At 37.0% G+C, this 21615-nt stretch overlaps 1 protein-coding gene across 9 annotated transcripts in view; it reads left to right on the top strand.

Annotated features, from left to right (window-relative positions):
• The window catches only part of Ccdc85a (coiled-coil domain containing 85A), a 201551-nt gene that overhangs the window by 15387 nt on the left and 164549 nt on the right, over positions 1 to 21615 (top strand). The window contains exon 3 of one of the 9 annotated variants that reach the window (XM_011243694.3): positions 588 to 21615. This exon is cut by the window's right edge and continues 12823 nt beyond it. The exons of the other annotated variants lie outside the window; for them this stretch is intronic. Within the exon in view, the coding sequence (XP_011241996.1) occupies positions 588 to 637 (50 nt within the window). The 3' untranslated portion in view covers positions 638 to 21615. The remainder of the gene's footprint in view (positions 1 to 587) is intronic. 9 annotated transcript variants of the gene reach the window in all.

Raw genomic sequence — 21615 nt, 5'->3', positions numbered from 1 at the left:
GAGAGTTTTCCCACTGAGTCAAGTACCCAGTGAGTCAAATAGTTTTAGTAAACAAACAGTTAAAAGTTTTAAATTCCAGAGGCACAAATATTTGGTTATCATAAAACAAGAAGGAAAGCACAGGAGGAAAACGTTTTAGTCTTTATGGTATTCTTTTTTCTTTTGAAAGCAAGAGGAACATAGAATGATCTCTTTGTGTCCTTTGAGAACATTTTTTGTTTTTTGTTTTGTTTTTTGTTGTTGTTGTTGTTTTTTGTTTTTGTTTTTGTTTTGTTTTGTTTTTTTGTTTGTTTTTTGTTTGTTTGTTTTTTTTTTTTTTTGAGACAGGGTTTCTTTGTATAGCCCTGGCTGTTCTGGAACTCACTTTGTAGACCAGGCTGGCCTCGAACTCAGAAATCTGCCTGCCTCTGCCTCCCAAGTGCTGGTATCAAAGGGGTGCGCCATCACGTCTTAAAAAAAAAAAAAAAGAACATTTCTTTTTTTTTCCTTTTTTCTTTTGTTGATTTTTATTTAATCTTCTCTCATCCTGCCTGCAGCTTCCCTTCCCTCTACTCCTCTTAGTTCCCTGTACCTCCCATGTCTTGCAGGTTACACCCCCAGGGACATAAACCAAACATCACACAACAAGATACAATAAGACCAGGCACAAACCTTCACATCAAGGCTGGATGAAGCGACTCTTTAGAAGGAAAGGATTCCCAAGAAGATGCTAAAGAATCAGAGACACCTCTTCTCCCACTGTCAGGAGGACCCCAAACCAACAACTATAAAAATATACAGAGGATCTATTGCAGACTCATATAGGTTGCCTCTTCTGTCTCTGTGAGCCCTATCCTGCCTACTTGATCCCATTTGTCATTCTCTCTCAGTGTACTCAACTGCTCTGGTTCCCACAATTCTTCCTCTCCTTTCCTTTGTGAGGTTTCCTGAGCTCTGAGGTGGGGGTGCCTAGGGACCTAATGGAGACCTTCAATCTAGGCTCTCTCTTTGCTTAATGTTTGGCTGTGGGTTTCTGCATCTGTTCCTATCAGCTGCTGGAAGCAGCCTCTCTGATGATGACTGGGCTAGGCACTGATCTATCTGGATAGCAGAACATCTTCATGATTCATTGATTTTTGTTGTTTTTGCTTTTACAGTTGTGTTTGTCCTAGGTCTCTGAACTATCCAGCCTCCAATTTCTGGTTATCCAGTCAGTGTTCATCATGGGCTCCCTCTGCTGATATAGGCCTCAAATTAGACCAGCCATTGGTTGGCTGCTCTGACAAGTTCTGTGCCACCATTCAGCACCATAGCAGACAGGGCAGGTTGTTCAAAGTTTTTGTGGCTGAGTTGATGTAACAGTTTTACCACTAGATACCTTGCCTGGTTACAGAATATGACTGTATCAGGCTACATAGCCTTCATTACTAGGAGTCCTTGCTTGGGTCACCCTCATAGAATCTTGGGAGTTTTCACTACACTAGGCTTCCCCATTACCCCCAAGATATTCTCTAGTTCCAGTTGTCTCTCCCTATATAGTCTCCTCCCATTCCTTCTACCCAACCTGATCCCTTCTATTCCTGTCCCCATCTGTCCCCAGTTCACACACAAAATCTATTTGTTTCTTCTTTCCAGGGACATCCATGTGCCCATGGTAGAGTCCCCATTGTTATTAAATCATCTCTGGGTCTGTTGACTGTAGCATGGTTATCCTTTAATTTATAGCTAATATCCAGTTACAAGAGAGCATATGCCATGGTTGTTTTTATGGGTTTGGGCTACCTCACTTAGGATGATTTTTTTTTCTTATTCCATTCATTTGACTTCAAATGTCATTGTTTTCAACTGAAAAATACTCCACTGTGTGTATGTACCACATTTTCATTATTCATTCTTTGTTTGAGGGACATCTAGGTTATTTCTAGTTTGTGGCTATTATGCAAAAAGCTGCTCTAGACAAGGATGAGCATGTCTCTTTGTGATAGGATAGAACATCTTTTAGGTGTATGTCTAAGAGTGCCGTAGCTGAATCTTGAGATAGATCAATTCGCAATTTTCTGAGGAACCACCATATTGATTTCCATGGTGACTGTAGAAGTTTGCACTCTCACCAGCAATAGAAGATTTTTCCATTTGCTCCACATTAGTCATTAGGACAGGTGTAAGATGGAATCTCAGAGTAGTTTCAGATTTGTATTTCTCTGATAGCTAAGGATGTTGAACCTTTAAGAAAAAAAAAAACTGTTTCTCGGCTATATGAGGTTCCTCTATTGAGAATTCTCTGTTTAGATCTTTCCCTCATTTTTTAAAGAATTGGATTATACTCTTTGTTGATGTTTAGTTTCTTTATATATTTTGAATATTAGCCGTCTATTAGATGTGGAGTAGAAGAAAATCTTTTCCCATTCGCTTTGGCCCTTTTGATGATGTTCTTTGTCTTTCAGAAGCTTTTCAGTTTCATTTGTTAATTGTTTATCTTGGTTCCTTTACTATCAGGATTCTGTTCAGGAAGTTGTCTCCTGTGCCAATGCATTCAAAGTTATTCCTCATTTCCTTTTCTATCAGTTTCAGTTGGTTTTATGTAGAAATCTTTGATCTATTTAGACTTGAGTTTTACACAGGGTGATAGATATGGATCTATTTTCATTCATATGCTGATATCCAGTTAAGACCAACACCATAGCTTGAGAAGACTTTCTTTTTCCCGGTGTGTATTTCTTAAAAATACACCAGTGCTTTTTTGTTTAAAATTAAAAAAAATCAAAATTAGATTTCCATAGGTGCATGGATTTATATTTGGCTCTTCAATTGGACTGTACCAATCAGCATGTCTATTTTGGTGCTAATATCATGCAGCTCTTATTACTAGATCTTGAAATCAAGTATGGTGATATATCTTGAAGATTTATTACTATTCAGAATTGAATTATCTATTTTGGATTTTTTTGTTTTTCCATATGAAGTTGAATATTGTCCTGTTAAGGTCCACAAAGAATTATGAAGGAATTTTTATTGTTGCATTGAATCTGTACATTGATTTTGGCAGAATGGTCATTTTTACTATGTTAATTTTACCAATTCATGACCAAGCGAGGTCTTCTTCAATTTCTTTCTTCAAATCCTTGACATTTCATATTATTTGAGGCTATTGTAAAGAGGTTGTTTTCCTGATTTCTATGTCAGTCAATTTGCCATTTGTATATAGAAGAGCTACTGATTTTATTTTTATCTTGTTATTTTTAATTATTTAATTTAATCTTTGTATCCAGTAACTTTTCAGAAAGTGTTTTTCAGTTATAGGAGTTCTTTAGTGGAATTTTTAGGGTCATTTATGTATACTATCATATCATCTTCAAATATAATACTTTGGATATAATTTGTATCCTCTTCATCCCCAGTTGTCTTATTGCGGTAGGTGAAATTTTAGGTGTTATATTGAATAGACATGGAGAGAGCAGGCAGCCTTTTCATGTTTCTTATTTTAATGAAGTTGCTTTGAATTTCTCTCCATTAAATTTGATTTTAGGTATAGGCTTGCTGTTAGTTGTCTATTATACTTAGGCTTGCTGTTTGTTGTCTATTATACTTAGGTGTATCCCATGTATCCCTAATCTCTCCAGTACTATCATGATGGGATTTGAGATTTGTCAAAGGCTTTTTTGGCATATAATGAGATGATATGTGGCATTTTTCTATCAGTTTATTTATATGCTGGATTATATTTACTGATTGCCATGTGTTGAACCACCCTTGCATTTCTGCAATAAAGCCTATTTGATCATAGTAAATAATCCTTTTGATGTATTCTCATGTTTTGTTTACAAATATTTTACTAGTTTTGAATCTTTGTTCATAAGGGAAATTGGACTGTAATTCTATTTTTTGTTGATTCTTTATTAGGTCTGAGTATCAGGGTAATTGTTTTCTCATAAAGTGAATTGAGAAGTGTTTCTTCTGTTTCTATTTTGTTGAATAATTTAAGGATTATTGGTGCTAGCTTTCCTTTGAAATCCTGATAGAATTCTTCAATAAAACCATGTGGCCTTAGATTTTTTTCTTTGACTGTTGTTTGGAGACTTTTAGTGACTGCTTCTACTTTACCAGGGCTCACAGGTCTATTTACACTGCTTATCTGTCTAGCTTAAGCTTTGGCAAGTGCTGCCTATCAAGAAATTTACCTATTTCCTTTAGATTTTCCAATTTGGTGGCATATAGGTTTTTAAAGTATGTCCTTATGATTCTCCTGATTTTGTTGGTGTCTGTTGTTGTCGCCTTGTTTGTTTCTATTTTTTTTAAATTTTGATATTCTTTTTCCATCTTTTAGTTAGCTTAGATAAGGGTTTGTCTATCTTGTTGATTTTCTCAAAAAACAACTATTTGCTTCATTAAATTTTTTATATCATTCTCTTCTATTTTATTGATTTTAGCCCTCAATTTGATTATTCTTGCCATCTTGGACATGTGTATTTCTTTTTTTTCTGGAGCTTTGAGGTATGTGGTTAAGTTGCTAGTAAGAAATCTCTTCAATTATTTTACATGGGCACTCAGTGCTGTGAACTTTCTTTCCTTTTAGCACAATTTTCATTGTATTCCACGAGTTTGAATATGCTGTGTGCTTATTTCATTGAACTCTAGAAACTAATTTCTTTCTTCATGTCTGTCTTGGCTCATTCTTAATTCAGTAGACAGTCAGTTTCCAGGAGAATTTTTGTAGGCTTTCTGTTGTTGATAACCAGATTTAGTTTGTGGTGGTCTGGTAGGATGCAGGGAATCTATTTTCTTATATCTATTGAGACTTGTATTGTGTCCAAGTTTGTGGACAATTTTGGAGACAGTTCCATGTGTTACTGAGAAGAAGGTATATTCTTTTGCATGTGGGTGAAATGATCTATAAATATTCTGAAAAATTCTGTTAGGTTCCTTTTTTATGTCAAATAGCACCAGCATTCCTCTATTTAGTTTTTGTCTGGATGAGGTGATCCAACTATCAGTGTGTGAACATCAGTATGTAAGATAAGCTTTGGTAATATTTCTTTTTAAAAAGTAGATGCCTTTGTGTTTGGGGCATAGATGTTAAGAAATGATACATCATATGGATGGATTTTTCTCCTTTGACTACATAGTGCCCTTTGTCATCTCTTTAATAAATTTTGGCTTGAAGTTTATTTATTTATTTATTTATTTATTTTTTAGATATTAACATGGCTACACCAGCTTGCTTTTCAGGTCCATTTGATAGGGATATCTTGATATTGAGGTGTGTTCCTTGAGTGCAGCAGACAGATAAGTCCTGTTTTCATATCCATTGTGTTGATCTGTGTCCTTTTATTGGGGGATTGAGTCCATTAATAGTGAAAGAGATTGGTGGCTAATGATATTAATTCTTATTTTGTTGTGGCTTTGGTGGTGGTGGCGGTGGTGGTGGTGGTGGTGGTGGTGGTGTATGTGTGTATGCTTCCCTTCCTTTGGTCTTGGTAGTATGACATTGTTTATTTCTGGTGTTTTGTGTGTGTAGTTAAATTCCTTGGTTTGGATTTTTCCTTCTAGCACATTCTGTAAGACTGGGTTTGTAGATATTGTTTAAATTTGATTTTATCACAAAATGTTTTATTTTCTGTATGGTGATTGAAAGTTTTGCTGAGTATAGTCACCTCTGCTGGCAGCTTGGTCTTTTAGAGTCTCCAGCACTTCTGACTAAGCTCTTGTGGCTTTTAGTGTCTCCTCTGAAAAGTCACATGCGATTCTATCTATTTTATGTGTTACTTGGCCTTTTTTCCTTCACAGTTCTTAATATTCTTTCTTTGTTCAGTATGTGATGAGGGGGATCGTCTTTTCTGGTTCAATATATTTAGTGTTCAGTATGCTTATTATACCTTAATAGACATGTCACTTTTTAGGTTAGGAAAAATTTTGTTGAAAATATTTTCTGGGCTTTTGAGCTGGTACTCTTTTTCTACCTTAATTCCTATTATTCTTAGGTTTGATTTTTTTCATAGTGCCCCGATTTGTTACATATTTTGTCCCAGGAAGGTTTTAGACTTTAACATTTTCTTTGATAGATGTATTCATTAATTTTATTGTAATTTCAATGACTGATTTTTATCTCCCATCTATATTATGTTTATGAAGCTTGCCTCTGTAGTTCCTATGCACCTATCTAGATTTTTTTATTTCTAGATTCCCGTTATTTTGTGCTTTCTTTATTGCTTCTATTTATATTTTCAAGTCTTGAACAGTTTTATCCATTTTGACTAACTAGTTTTCTTTGCTTTCTTTAAGGGACTTATGAATTTCCTCCAATTTCTTTGTATTTTCCTGGTTTTCTGTAAGGGATTTATTCATTTCCTCTTTAAGAACCCCTATTACCACCATTAAGTTTGTTTTTAAGGTCTTTTCCTTGTGCTTCAGCTGTGTTGAAATATTTAGAGCCTGCTGTGGTAAAATAGCTGGGCTCTGGTCATGATATATTGCCTTGGCTGTTGTTGATCATGTTCCTATGCTGGTGTCTAACCATCTGGTTCTAGGATGATTATAGTGCTGATTTCTGAGTTTCTCTGTGTTGGGTGTGTGTTTTGTTTATTTACTTTTTGTCTCCTCTCTGGTCCTCTGGTATTCGTGGCCTATATTTGAGTGAGGTGTATCTAACAGAGTTAGGGGCTGGATTTCTTGTAGCCTCTATGGCTTCTGGTTGAACAGGTGGTGTCTGCCAGAGTTGGTGTCTGGGACAGGGCAACAGAAGGATTGACATGATTGGGAATAGGGTAGGGGGCACTGAGATAAGGGGGATCAGTGTGCAGACAGCTCACTTGATGTTCTACAACCAGAGAGGATTCTTGTTGAGATGTGGTTTTCTGCCTGAGTTAGGAACTAGGACATGGTAGTGAGAAGGGAGGGAGGATTGAGGATAATGGGTGTGGTGCACCAAAAGAGTCAGGGAGGTTCGAGGGTAGGTAGCCTACTTGGACTTCTTGTGGCCAGCTTGGCCTCTGTTTGAGCAAAGGGTCTCCACCTGAGTTGCTTTTGACTACATTTTAATGGACAGTAACTGTGTTTCTCTTTCTCATCACCTTAGCCACCAGGACACATGGGAAGAAATTCTCCACTTGGCATAAGTCAAGGTCTCTTTAGAAATGTCTTTGGCCACATTGGTAGGAATGCCAAAGTTATAAGCCTAGCTTTTGAGAGTTTCTTATTCCTTCTTATGTTGGCAGTTTAGAGACTATTTATCTCTAGATCTCTAAAAAAGAGAGGTTGTGTCTCCCAACAACTCTTTCTCCACAGGAGAAACCTGGACCTAGACACTATCGCACCTTTCAAGTTGGCAGAAAACAAAATTAAGACAGGGTTTTCTGCATGGCCCAGGCTAGTCTGTTTCCTAGTCCATCTCCCCAGTGCTATTAGGTACACGGATACAGTACACAGGTAGCCCTGATTCATGAAACTAGTCTTCTATGAAGTGTTTTTCAACTTGACTGCAGACTAAATTTATTCTATCTTTGGAATTATCAGTGGTTGAGGCCTTTACTCAAGTATGCATATGATGCTGACTGGATGCTTACCCTGTACACTTTCAGATATCATTCACTAGTGGCATGAATGATCAGGCCAGGGGAAAACCACTCCATGTATAACGAGCTGTGGCTTTCTGTGAATGCTTCAAACACTAAGTATCTTGTGAAGAAGAAAGTTATTTCTTCTTCTTTTTAACTAACTCCATGAGTATCAGGACTAAAAATAGAACACAGGACTGGTGAGTCTTTACTCCTCTCATCTCTAAGTCAAGGCTGTCTGAATGTTCAACTGCTTTGCAGAAAAAAAAAATCCAATTTTTTTTTTGTCCTGTGGAATTGTTTGACAATTCAGGGAGAGGTTGTCATGTGAATGGTGGAGGACTGCTTTAGCATTTAAAGGTTGTGCATCCAGCAGGGAAATGGAATATAGCTTTCTAATTTGTTCACAGTAGTGCAAGCCCTACAATATTGAGTATTTCCCACAAGACAATGCTGCATTTCAAGCCTACAAAGTGTTTAGTTGTTATACTACTTCTAATTGCCTAAATGGCAAGAGTAGATTCATCTGTGAGAGTAAGATAACCCTTGTAGGAGAAACTCTGCAGGATTTCTCCAGAGCAAGGTTTACAATGGTGTACCATAGCAGAGATGATCACTCTTATAAATCTGTTGTTTTGCTTTAAAAGTAAAAGCCAGAACACTGCTTATCCATGTATCCAGACAGTAGAAATTGAAGTTCTCTTGAAAGATCTTTAGTTTTGAAATGTTAGTACTGAATTTCATATCTTGTATGTTGTGCAGTGTTAAATAGTTAATGAAACACAAAGTACTTTTTTCTTAATATCTTAGCATGATTTGGTAAGAAAATTATTGAAGAAGTTTTATTTGTGATAATAACAAAGTATTTATTCTTTGTTAGTCTTAAAATCTTAGAGGTGAGGCCATTGGAAGACCTGGAAGGTTTAGAAATGAATCAGTTTTGCTGTGATTGGTTCTCACCTCCCCTGAAAATGAATCCACAAAGCCATGTATGCTCTTTAATCTAGGTGGCCATCTTTTCTGTAGGAAGATTATTTGTGTTTTCTTATGTGTATGTATTTATGTACATTTTGATAACTTAAATATTGTATCTGAAGAATGCCAAACACTGAGCTGATTGTTTAGTCAAGCAAATATTAAAATGTCTCTGGCACCCAGCCACATGAGTTGTTGCTGTGAATTCAATCAAGAATCTCTTTCCTCTAATAAAAAGCCTATTCTTTTACTTTAAATCACTTAAATATGTCTATATTCTGATAATTGCAACTTTTAGAAGATATAATAAAAATAATAGGGTCATTGAATTAATTGGAATTTAAAGCAAAGCATGAGAAATACAAACCTCTGTGCTGTTGAGTGTCATGAGGTAAAGATGTTTAAAAAGTGACCTATGGATATAGGTGTATGGGTAGATGTTCGTCCTCACATGAACAAGAAAATACTGTGGAAACACAAAAGATATAGAACTGCCTAATCAGTAATGATGCAGTATTCTGGAAGCACTGTTGTAGAGATCTCAGTTAAACTCCAGGTAGAAACAGAAATGTGTATCCAAATTTTTCCCGACTGAAAATTTTGATAATAGTCTTAATATTTCTCAAATTTCATTCATATTCCTGGATGAATACCATGCTATCAGTGGTACTCTTTTCCACCCACAGCATGCTTGACTCATGTTGTTGTTTTTAACAGTCTACTGTAGCTGGGAGAATTGATAACCACAGTTTATAACTGTGTGTATGAAAATGAACAAATGATGTTGAGCTGTCCTTCTGTGAGTAAAGGGTCCTCTCTCTGTATTTTTCCTTTCTTTCCCCCCTTGTCTCTCTGTTTTTGACTCTCTCTCCTTCTTTCTCTCTCTCTCCCTTTCTCTCTCTCTCTTTCTTTCTTTCTTTCTTTCTTTCTTTCTTTCTTTCTTTCTTTCTTTCTTTCTTTCTTTCTTTCTTGTGTGTAATGTATGTATGTGTGTGCTTGTGTATGAGAGAACAATGGTGACACCAATAGACAAACTTACATGCAAGGCAGCAATATCATTGGGGTATCAACCTTGGATAAAGAACTAAAGACTAAGGAATTCTGGGAACAGGAAAAGAGCCCCCAAATTGGTTATCTAATACCAAATGATCAGCCATGAAATTATATACATACAAATAACATATAGACTTAGCAATTTTCATTTATGTATTTAGGCATACAACCCTCCCACTCCCATAACAACAATTTTAAAAATAGTGAGTGGATGTACATCTAGAGTGGATACAGAGGTTGGCCTCTGGTGCCTTCTACCTTAACCATCATATCTTTTGGGAAGTGCTCTCTCCTGGACCTGGATCTTACTGAATAGTTAACCTATCTGGCTAGCCAGCTCTGGGATTTGCTTGCCTTTGCCTGCCCCTCCAGTCTAGGATTCCAGATATGTATGATCTGAACTCAAGCCATTATGCCTACCAACTCACCTATTTTCCAAACACCTATTTTGCCTTTTTAATATTTATACTTTATTTCCCAAGTCTAGACTATACTTCAAATAATTGACCCTTTCTGTAATATAAGAATTAAAATAGTTATGTTTATGGTACTTTGAATAAGCATATCTTGCTCTTAATATTTTTAACATATAATGTTTATAATGAGTGCTGAGTCCTGCTTGGCCATATGGATGGGATGGTTTGACATGGTTTCCTGTCACTAGAACAAAGCCAGCAGGATAAGAGCCTTCACACATGTTGACAGTTGCTGGGTGTGAGACGTGTGTGTGTGTGTGTGTGTGTGTGTGTGTGTGTGTGTGTGTGTGTGTGTATGTATGTATGTATGTATAGCCCCCTTTGGGAAATATTCTCCCTGCCAAGGTTATGATGGAATATCCCCTTTACCAAGGTTAATGACTCCATGATAATCAGAAATGGTATAAGTCTGGGAGGTGAGGTTATGTCTATGTCCTTAGCAAAAATGGTAAATACTGAGTGCTTCAGGACACCCATTAAGGCTGTTGGAAAGAACTCTGAAAACATGAGTTAAAAAAAATTCTCAACTATGCAAAATATAAGTATGCAATATGAATTATAGGAGGGGCTTCATGAACATAAAAAGACAGACACAGCTGTACTATGAGCCAGCTTTCAGGAACATACAAAGACAGGAAGATTTCTGAGTTCAAGGTTGTCCTGAGACAAATAGGTTAGGCCCAGGGATGATAGGAAATGTGATCTCAGAATAAGATCCTACCCAATTAGCTTATTGCTTGTGATTATGAAAGCAGGCAGATGTCTGAGTTCATTTGCAATGTTAAAAAATATATGCTTGCTGTCTCTTTCTAAGAATCAAGGGGCTGGAGTCATGGACTGTTGATTTGTGCAAAAATCAGTAAGGAACCTAGTGTAAATGACTGAATTGATGTGAATAAAAGACTGGGCTTTGACTTGCAGGAGACAGAGATTTCCAGAGAAAGCTGTCTGAAGAGTGAACACAGCTCTTTAAAAGTGTTTTTAGGAGCTATCTAGAGAAAGCTGTTTGAAGACTGAATATAGCTGTTTTAGAATGTTTTCTGGAAGCTATATAGAGAGAACTGCTTTGAAAGCTAACCCAGCTCTTTTAGATATTTTTTTGGGGGTGGAAGGCTTTCTGATTTTGATCAGAAAACCCAAGAATTACTTTTAGAATTTTTCTAACAGGATGTCTGAATTGAATGGGGAATCCATTATTTTTTTTCTAGCAGATTAAAAAAAATTGAGCTATCCAAAGAGTATTCAGAATTCATTCTAGCAAGAGAAAGCTGTATCAAAACTATCTCTAGTAGAAAACTGTCTCAAGCAAAGATTAATCTGAAGACCTGTCTCAAACAGAATGTAGGCTGTCAGCTTGGACCCACAATTTGTCTTCAAATTATTCTTTCTCTACTCTCAGACACTCTTTCCTAAGAATCCCTCTCCAAACCAAACCTGGTCCTTGGCAGATATGCATTGTCTGTATTTGTGAAATTAATTTTGATTCTAAGACATATTAAGGACAGTTTCATGTTCTGAAATAAGCTAATTTTAAGAGAACCAGGAAATTTGACTGTACACCGTAAAAGACTAGAAAACAGACACATAAGTTCTTGGCACTAATTTATGGTGTCTGTAATCTTTAAGATTTAAGTTACTGCTGTGTCTGACAGAAAGCACATTCTCTTCAGAGTGCCATTTGAGTGTTTTCAGGAGGAAGAAGTGCTGCTCTTATCTAAGCAGAGAGGCAAGAAGATGACAGAGTGCACAGCAGGTTGCATTTTCATCCTGAGATAAGCAAGGTTGCTTTTCCTTTCTGAGATAAAGAGTGATAATTTGGCTGTGTACCATGGCTGTTCACTTACAGTGTTCATATTGCTACTCTGAATCCTGTGTATTCAGGAGCTACTATTGCTCAGACTAGCAGGGAAGAATGGACAAGTCCTGGTACTCAGTTGAAACTGGGCACACATTCAAGGTCTGGGTTACTGAACAGAACCTTCAGCACTTTAGTTCTTTATGTCTCTTTTAGCTCTTTATATCTCCTTTAGGCTTTTCTGTGGAGCAGAAAATTATGGATTTTATTGTTATGCAAGGGTATACCTAAATTATTTGCATCATCCTCTGGGTTTCCCACTTCCTCTCACTTTCCTTTCCCTCTGATTCCTTTACTCACTATTTAATCTCTCTCTCTTTCTCTCTCCTTTCTTTGTTTAGTATTTGTATTTATATGTGCATATGTGTGTAGGTACATATGTGTATTAGTGTTTGTATGTGTGTGTGTGTTTTGTATGTGTGTACATGACTGTGGAAGACAGAGGCACTTTAGGTGTGGTCCTAGATAACGTTCCATTTTGTTTTCCATTGAGCCCAAGAGCTCACAATTGTCTATAGTGTCTGGTTACTAAGCCCTTGGGATTCATTGTTCTAGATGGCCCTTTTCACAATTCATCTCTTCCATGAGTCCTGGAGTTTCAAGCATGTCATCAAGGCTTGCTTTTATGTGTATGCTCAGTATCCAAATTCAGGCCCTCATATATGCATTATAGGCAATTTGTCAACTGAGCTATCTTTCTAGCCGTCCATCCCTCTTTATCCTTGACTAGACATAGAATTAAGTACTTTATATGTACATTCATTTAACATTAAATGCTCTGGACTTAAGTAATTGAATGACTTTCCCCACATGCGCCACTTCTGCTTCATTTTCTCTTACAGAAAAGAAAATGGAATCCTTTAAATTTGAAGAATATTCACAGCACCATTTTTGCCTGATGGTATGGTTGGGAGCTAGAATACTATAGTTGACTTTTTAAAAATTGTGTTTTACTTTTAAAAATTAAAATGCATAATTTTCCCTCTTCCCTATCCTCCTTTCAATCCTTCTTATGTACTTATGCCTTGCTCACTATCAAATTCATGCCCTCTATTTATTCAATTGTTGTTACAGGTGTATGTGCCTAACTATATAGTTAAATACTGCTAATTCTGTATAATGCCATTTGTGTGTATATAATTTTATGGCTGACCACTTGGTAATGAATAACCAATTTTAGGGCTCTTTCCTAGGAAAGATTATTTCTCCTGCTCTTAGAATTCTTTAGCTGTCTTTAGGTCTTCATCTTGGGTTGAGACCTGCGATATTTTCCCCTTCCACCTGAGTGTGTCTATTGCTGTCATCATTCTTTAGGTTGTGCTTAGACAGTTGATGAGATTTCATAGGTATTGCTTCTCCATTTCTAGGAGATTAAATCTCATAGCTAACTAATTGTCTCTCTGTCTGTGTCTGTCTGTCTGTCTGTCTGTCTTTCTCTCTCTCTCTCTGTGTCTCTCTCTAAACCATTATAATTCCTTATCCACCTTCTGAATGTTTAGATATTATCCTTATATATTGAAGTATTCAAGTAAGTTTCATCCTTCTGGCCTTTATAATCTTTCTACCCCCTTTTCACACTATGATCCTTGAGCCTTAGGTACAGGAGTTGTGATATATATATACATATATACATATACATATACATATACATATATACATATATAAAATTTCAAGTCTGGCTAGCACCATATAGCACCATAGAGTCACTTGTTCTAGTTGCTTTGATAAGTTGTGATTTTCTGTAATGGTTTATGTCTCTGGCAAGTAGATGTTTGTTTGTATCTATCTATCTATCTATCTATCTATCTATCTATCTATCTATCTATCTATCTTTCTATCTATCTATCATTTATTTATTTATTGATGAGGGATGAAACTTATACTTGTGTACATAAGGATAAATATCTAAACATTCAGAATGTGGGTAAGGAAATATAATGGTTTAGAGGGAGACAGAGAGAGAGAGAGAGACAGGGGGGGGAGACAGAGAGACAGAGAAACAGAGACAGATAGAGAGAATCTGGGCCTAGTATGGGCTTCTGGAGCCTCAAAGTTTACTACCACTGAGAGAACTTCTCCAACAAGGCCATACCTCCTCCAACAGGGCCACACCTCCTAATTCTCAAACAGTTCTACTTACTAGGAAACAAGTATTCAAGCAGATGAACCTATGGGGGCCATGCTTATTCAGACCACCACAATGTGTGTTTGTCCTGTTTTTGTCAACTTGACACAAGCTAGTGTTGTCTGTGAAGAGGAACCTCAATTGAAAAGAGCCCTATAGTCAAGACTCTGGTGATATTTTTCTTGATTAATGATTGCTATGGAAGGGTTCAGTCCAATGTGGATAGTGCCATCCCTGGACTAGTGGTCCTGGATTATATTAGAAGGCAGGCTGAGCAGATCATGAGGAACAAATCAGTAATCATCATAGTCAGATACCATTGTGTTATACTTGCTTACATGTTCAGGATAGTAACTTATAGTCTAAGGGTCACAGAGCATACCATGAAGCCTATGTGTATAGAGGGTGTTATCATCTAGGTTCATTTAAGAACACTCTGATATTTGCCTAATGACAAAAATCACCCTTTTCAAGGTACTTTTTGGGAAGTATCCTTAGTGGGTGAAGTGCTTTTTGATATTCAGGAGGCTGAGGTATGGGGATCATTTGAGTCTAGGAGTTCTGGGTTTCTGTGTTCTATGCTGATAAGAAGGTTGTCACTAAGTTCATCATCAATATAGTAACCTTTGACAATTGGAGATGTGTGGTTGGTGGGCGGGCACTACCAGGCTACCCAAGGGATGAACTTGCCCAGGTCAGAAAGTATCCCACTTACCTGGTGTATGTGTGCACATGCACAAACACACATGTGATTATTTGTTTTATTATTAATTCAGTTTTGACTGGATATTTATTTCTGTATTTAAGAATAGAAATTAGGACGGTATGGTTGTGTTCAGTAAAGAAAGAACATATGATCATAAAAGTTAGTTACAGAGTACTCTGTACTACAGATATGTAAGAATTTAAGTGTCCAGTCTTTTGGAGAAGAAAGCTAAAACTGACTACTAGTGCTGAACACATTGCCCAAAGCTGATTTCCAGTTAGTTAGATTGCTAGAGAAATTCAGTTACTTTAGGGCACAGAACAGTTTTATGAAAAAGTCTGGGCATTTGTTCTCTCTGCTTAACCCAAGGCTACATTTTTTTTTTTTTTTTTAGATACTTTTTGGCAAGATGGACTGACCTCCATACAGTCTTTACACAGGCATTTGCACTAACTGTGAACATGCTATGTGTCTGGAGATGTGTTGACTTCTGGACAGCAAGCAGCAGAAAAGAGTGAAACAAAGTGTGAGTGGATTAGCCAGATGGCAACACCAACTGCTCTCACAAAGCTGGGCTTTTAATAACTGAGCTTACTGCAAACAAAACTAATTAAGCCAGTTCTTCTGATTAGGATACTATAGGTAGAAGTAAATAAAAACATATACTCACATTCTACTTTTGATAGCATTTCAAAGATCAGGATATCTGATTTTTTTTTCTCTTAAAGAAGTTAATCTAGCAGACTATACTTGAGAATTCAAATTAACTGTATTCTTTAATTCAACAGCTCTCTGATTTCCCTAGACAGCAGGTGTGAAATCACTCTCCCACGTAAACAGAATGAAAACACCCTGAAAGGAGAGTTGTTCATCATACCAGTAGGTGATGGGTTTCATGGGATTTAATGGGAAATGGAGAAGATAAGAGACAAGGGAGAGAATGAAAACAGAAGACACAGACAGTCTAGAGAGACTACCAGTTTGTGAGGGAGAACTCTTATAAAGAACCTGAAAGAATCCGCCTGTGATTCATATTGCTCACAGGTTTAGGTTGATTGATAGGGTGTGCACATTTAGTGTTACAAAAGCTACAGAAAACATTTCTTCTCACTGGGACAGAAAGAATGAAGATCATGGCTGAGGAATTAAATCAGCTTGAACTGGTAACATTTTTTCCAATATATTGCTCCACCTGACTTCCAGAAATTATGAAGCTAGGCTTAGTTTCAACATGGAGAATAAGGACAGTTTTTAAAAAGAATTATCTGCAAATGTGGACATTTTACCATGTATGGCATGACCTAAATCCATTGCTTTGGGTTTTGTCCTCACCTTCGTGCACAGTAGGAAACTCATCAGGGTTCTAGCAGTTCACTTCATACAGTGAATGGACACTTTCCTCTCAGAAGAGTCACAGAAATGAGTCTGTATATGATAGGTTACCAAGGAACTCAAGAAACTCGTATATGTATATGTATATGTATATGTATATGTATATGTATATGTATATGTATATGTATATGTATATGTATATGTATATGTATATGTATATGTATATGTATATGTATATGTATATGTAATGTATATGTAATGTATATGTAATGTATATGTATATGTATATGTATATGTATATGTATATGTATATGTATATGTATATGTATATGTAGGTGGTGTGGGCTTGTATACTTCTAAAGTCTGATGCTTCTGTTTCTTTGGCTAGGGCAAGTCTCAGACAGTATGCATACATGTGCTGGAAGTATGCGCTTTATCAAGAATTTTGACTCTCTTACCTTTTCTTGTTGCTTAGTGTAATAGTAATCTGGAGGATGAGAGTGAGAACATTACTTTCTGTTCTTTTATAGACTGGATTATCTCAAAACTCTGCTGTGCCTGCCTCATTCAATGGCAAAGTATGGCTTATCAGTAGTGTAAGCTGTTGGCAAAATAGGGGTGAGGCCATGGCCCTGACTTTTTTTGTACTTTTTCATATTTTGCATCAGCAGATGTTATTGTATGTTTTGGGTACAGTAAAAGAATTCCTGAGAATGGGTGCTTTGTAAAGTAACAAGGTGCATTTTGGCTCATGAATTTGCAAGTTCAAGAATGTGGGTCTGATATGTGCTTGACTTGTGATGAAGTCTATATTGTATGCTTTTCCCAATCCCATGGCAGAAAATGGAAATGCAAGAAAGCAAGGATGAAAGCAAGGATGATGCCACTGGATAATCTGATCTCATGACAAATTAATCCCTATTAAATGTGTTGCTGCTGCTCAGCACCCTTGTAACACTGAGAAAGAAGCCTGCAGCCAAGTTTGATATGGACAAATACTTTTCGCTCTATACCACTAGATTTTGATCATCCTTTTCAGGAATCTTTGACTAAAGAAGCACACTGTCCTCTTTTGTTGGCACATTAGTATGGCTCTTCTGCAGCTAGAGCTTGAACTTGTTTGGAATAAAGCCTTTGGTGAAAGAGGGTGTGTCATAGGAATAGAAGGGAGGGGTAAAATCTATAGTAGTTTCATTGTAATCATTCCTTGACTAAGGAGGCAGCCATGCATTCTCAGTAACTGGAGATTTATCACAACACACTAAAGGCTGATAAGAGTGTGTCCTGAGATTAACAGTGAAGTCAAACAAACAGAAATGATAATAGCAAAAGCTCCAGCTGGTCAAAGGCTCCTGAATTTGGGTGCTCCAAGGAAAACTGAATCTGCTCATATTTTCCTTGTATAAATCTATGCAGTTTCATATGCAGATGAGAAATTAAAAATACATATACACTACTTATTTCACAAATATTTATCTTTGTGTTCCATGTGGGTGTAGCATGATAGATATTACCGGGTAGACTAGCATAGTGAGAGTCAGCAGTTTGTGGTCTGTCTGTCCTACATGTCCACAGCTGAAGGGAAGTAGTGAGTAGAGGCAGGGTGCTGCTGGAGTTGTGGGATTTCATGCTCTGCGACATGGCTCACAGAATGCTTGTCATATTAGGGTTGGTTACTCAAGAGAGGAATGGTGTTCAGTTGATTCTTGAGCAGTCTTTGGGTTTGGATGCCAGGGATGTATGCACTGTCTGAGGTTGTAGTGGTGAAAGTAAATGATGTTTTCAGGGTCAGTGAGGAGAGTAGTAGATCTGTGCTGAGTTCTTGCTTAGGGTGCAATAGGTTGTTTTAGATAGTATGTTGATGTCCATTTACACAGGACATTATTCCTGGATGTTTGGTAATAGCAACATTAGTTTATCACATAAGGAGTAATGAAAAATGTTCTCATATTAGCTGCTTTCCCTGTTAAGGTGACCAAATACCTGACAAGAACAACTGAAGGGAGAGGGCGTGAAAGCAAGTTGCTCTATGGAGGACACATGGTAGGCTGGAGTTGGCAACAGCAGCTAGTTCACATCTCCTCATTGGATCAGGAAGTAGAGAAAAGTTTGGAATCAGATTTGGTGTGTAAACATGAAGACCTTCCCCCTTCCACCATGACCACTCTTTCTAGTATTCCCCTCCTAAAAGCTACACAAGTTTGTAAAACGTCACCACCAGCTGGGAACTGAGTGTGCAAACAGTTGAACTGCCAGAATAGTTCTTCCTCTTTTAGCCTTTGTGATTAAACTTAGTGGACCCAGGAAGCTAGCACCTTATTAGTACAAACAAAAATTCTTATTGAAAAATTTATGACTGAATTTAATTCTAATAGCTTACACTTTTTATTTGTTTTCTTAAGAGTTCCTGAACTAAAACGTTTTGCATAAGTACTTGATGGATTTATTTACCCTTATTAAAAAATACTATTCAAATACTTATTTTATTTTCTAAGCCAGTGTTAACAATGGATTATACTTTTGTTCCTGTTGGGGGAGTTTACAGCCAGAAAGTCACCAAGTAAGAGAATCCACCTTCTAATTAAGACTTCAGAGACAATAATGAAGAACCTATAAGGTTTTAGGAAAATATGGCCTAGTTAGACATACATGAACTGGAAGTAAGAAGCAACTAATTCTTTAAAACCATAAAGGTAGAAAAATAACCTGGGGACATTGTCAGCTCTGGTTCCTTAAGTGTAGCAGTATATGTGGCATCGACACTTCATCCATTAGTGTTTCTCCCCATGATGGTTTGAGTTCATTTTATTCTGTTGTGTTCTCTATCAAGCCTTAGGAGCTTTTCCTATCTTGCTCACTGTACATGTATAATTTCTTGGGGTTGAGGGAGGTGTGAGGAGAGGAGTAGAGTCCTGTAGGACCTGTTGGAGCAAGCCTGCAGGGCTTAGTTAGTGATTGGTGTGGGAGTGCCCAGCCAATTGTGGGTGGGGCCACTTCTGGCCTGATTATTCTGGCTTCTATAAGAAAGTAGACTGAGCATACCATGGAGAGCATCCAGTAAGCAGGACCCCTCTGTTGCTTCTGCATCATATCTGACTCCAGGTTCCTGCCCTGACTTTCTTCAATGATGGGCTAAGATGTGGATGTATAAGGGAAATAAATCTTTCCTCTCCAACTTGCTTTTGGATATAGCATTAGATCACAGCAATTGTAACTTAACTAGGACACCTTCTGGAGTTGGAGAGAAGACAGTAAAATTTCCTTAAAAGACATCAAGCTTTCTGTTGTCTTCCTAAATGTACTGAGATAATGGCAATACTTAGGACTCTCAGGAAATAACAAACTTTTCTTAAAATACAAAACTCAGTGTTTATATTCGAACCCATGAATGCTTGTCCTTTCCTGTGCTAACCCATTCTTCTTTAGAAACTAAGTATACTGAATCTGTTTTAATGCTTGATTAGATGACTGTGATCTTTCCGTGATATCAATGAGGTTGCATTACAAAAGTTTGAGTTCCAGTTTTAGTTTCTTACTCTGCCTTCAATTATGTGGTCTTACATAAACATAAACTCTTTTACAGGCAGTTTCTTTTTATAGTACTCATAATGCTAATTTTATTAGACCATAAACAACTAAGCTAAATGGCTGCTTTTAGCTAATTCTATTTATAAACGAAATCTGACTGTAGTCTTTCCCTACTACCCCTGAATACACAAAAATGCAAGCAAAAACCAAATGCTGGTATGGCAAAACAGATAGCTCAGTCCCGTGGCATCAGAGTCTCTTGAGGGAGAAGTATGCATCACAGCACAGAAGTGTTCATTCCATACAGCCCCAGATGTCAGTCATAAGCAATGAACATTAAGAAGTGTTGGTGAGAATTTATTAGTCACATGGGTATTTACTTTCATGGGGGTCAAGTTATGTCCACTCACATGGTCTTTCAGCTTTCATAGTGAATTAGCTTCAGGATGATGAAAGTGATAGTGCCCCCATTCCCAGTCCATCTTTCCTATGCTCATCTAGCATATATGGTAGAATGACAGGGAGGAGAGGGCAAAGAAACACTATTAGGAGAGCTTTGGTCTTTGTCTCTGGGTGCTTCATTTTATATTAATACTGGTTCATTTACTTCATGTTCTTCAGTATTCATCAATAAATGCCAGAGAAGCCAGAATTTCCCTGGTACTCTATACCCTACTCTCAAAACCCACCCACTTGTAATATAGATAGGGAGAGGTAGGGATTCTTCGTCTTTCTCAAGAACTCCTTTGTGCAAACCAATTATAAGAAACAAGAAAATAAAAAGGGAGCTTTGGTCCTGGTATCAACATTTGGCCATTCTGAACATCATATCTGAAAGTGACCAGTTAGTGACAAGGTATGTGGATAGTGGTGAATGCAAACTGGCTGCCAGAATTTATTTCTAAGCTTTTACAATTAACTATAGATATTCCAGGTCCAGGTCAGGAGATTGTGGCATATTAACTTTACAAAAAGTAGACAGAATACTAATTTATTCAAATGATCCACTTGAAACTAAACATTCTTATTGAATCTCATGTGAATTTCTTTCTGTGCTCCCTAGAAAAAAATTAAATAAACATATAAACAGATTAAAAACCCAACTCAATTACAAGAAGATTAAGTTAAGCCTGGGTGATATTTGGGAAAAACTACAAAGACACAGATCTGTTTTCACTCTCTCTTTCTTTCTCATTATGAAGAGTATAAAGTTCTCATTTTTGAGCAGTCAAATGGAAATTGCCTCTTTCAGCTGTTTAGTATACTTATATTAGAAAAAGATTTTAATATGTTGACTATGATGAACCAGCTCTATTGGTAGGTCTCTACTTGTAATTGGAAATTTGGAGAAGTCATGATTTCTGCTTTTGAGATCTAGCAATGCATATAACCCAGGAATAAGTGATTCTGGGAGATGGTAACAAATTTTGTCTTTATGGAGTTGTCAAAATATAAAATAAGGGAATGCCAGATCCTCAATTAACAAAGGCTACTTATCTCCTTATTTATCATTTATCTATCTATCTATCTATCTATCTATCTATCTATCTATCTATCTATCCATCCATCTATCATTCATTCAGCTTGTTATACATTAGACTAATAGTTGCTATTTTATAGTCATGCTTCCCGGATACTTGAGCTTATATTTACCTCCTAACTGGACTATCTTTAAGTTGGCATCATTATGTATTTCTGTAACTAAATTGTGAACCATAAAATCCAGGTGAGATTTGGATGAAAAGTTGGAAGAGTCCTCAGTAGTGCCAACACTTACCTACTATGTAAGGAAAAGCAACATCAAATGCTGCAAAGCAGCATTGGTGACACAGGGCTGCACTAGCTCTGTGCTTTTTGAAAGAGGCTTCAAGTGGCTTCTCAAGAACCTCTAGACATGGCAGGCCACACCCACTGGCCCAAGGACCAATTCAAGTCATAGTCATGTTTCTATTTGGTCCTTGTACAGTATTAAGCAACTGAAAAAGTCATATAAAAATCTGCTTTTCTTGACAAATTGGAAGGCTTCTTGACCCTGG

Source organism: Mus musculus, chromosome 11, assembly GCF_000001635.26.
Source record: "Mus musculus strain C57BL/6J chromosome 11, GRCm38.p6 C57BL/6J".
NCBI lineage: Eukaryota > Metazoa > Chordata > Mammalia > Rodentia > Muridae > Mus > Mus musculus.
Note: the sequence above shows the minus strand (reverse complement) of the source record. Positions and strands in the feature narration are given on the sequence as shown.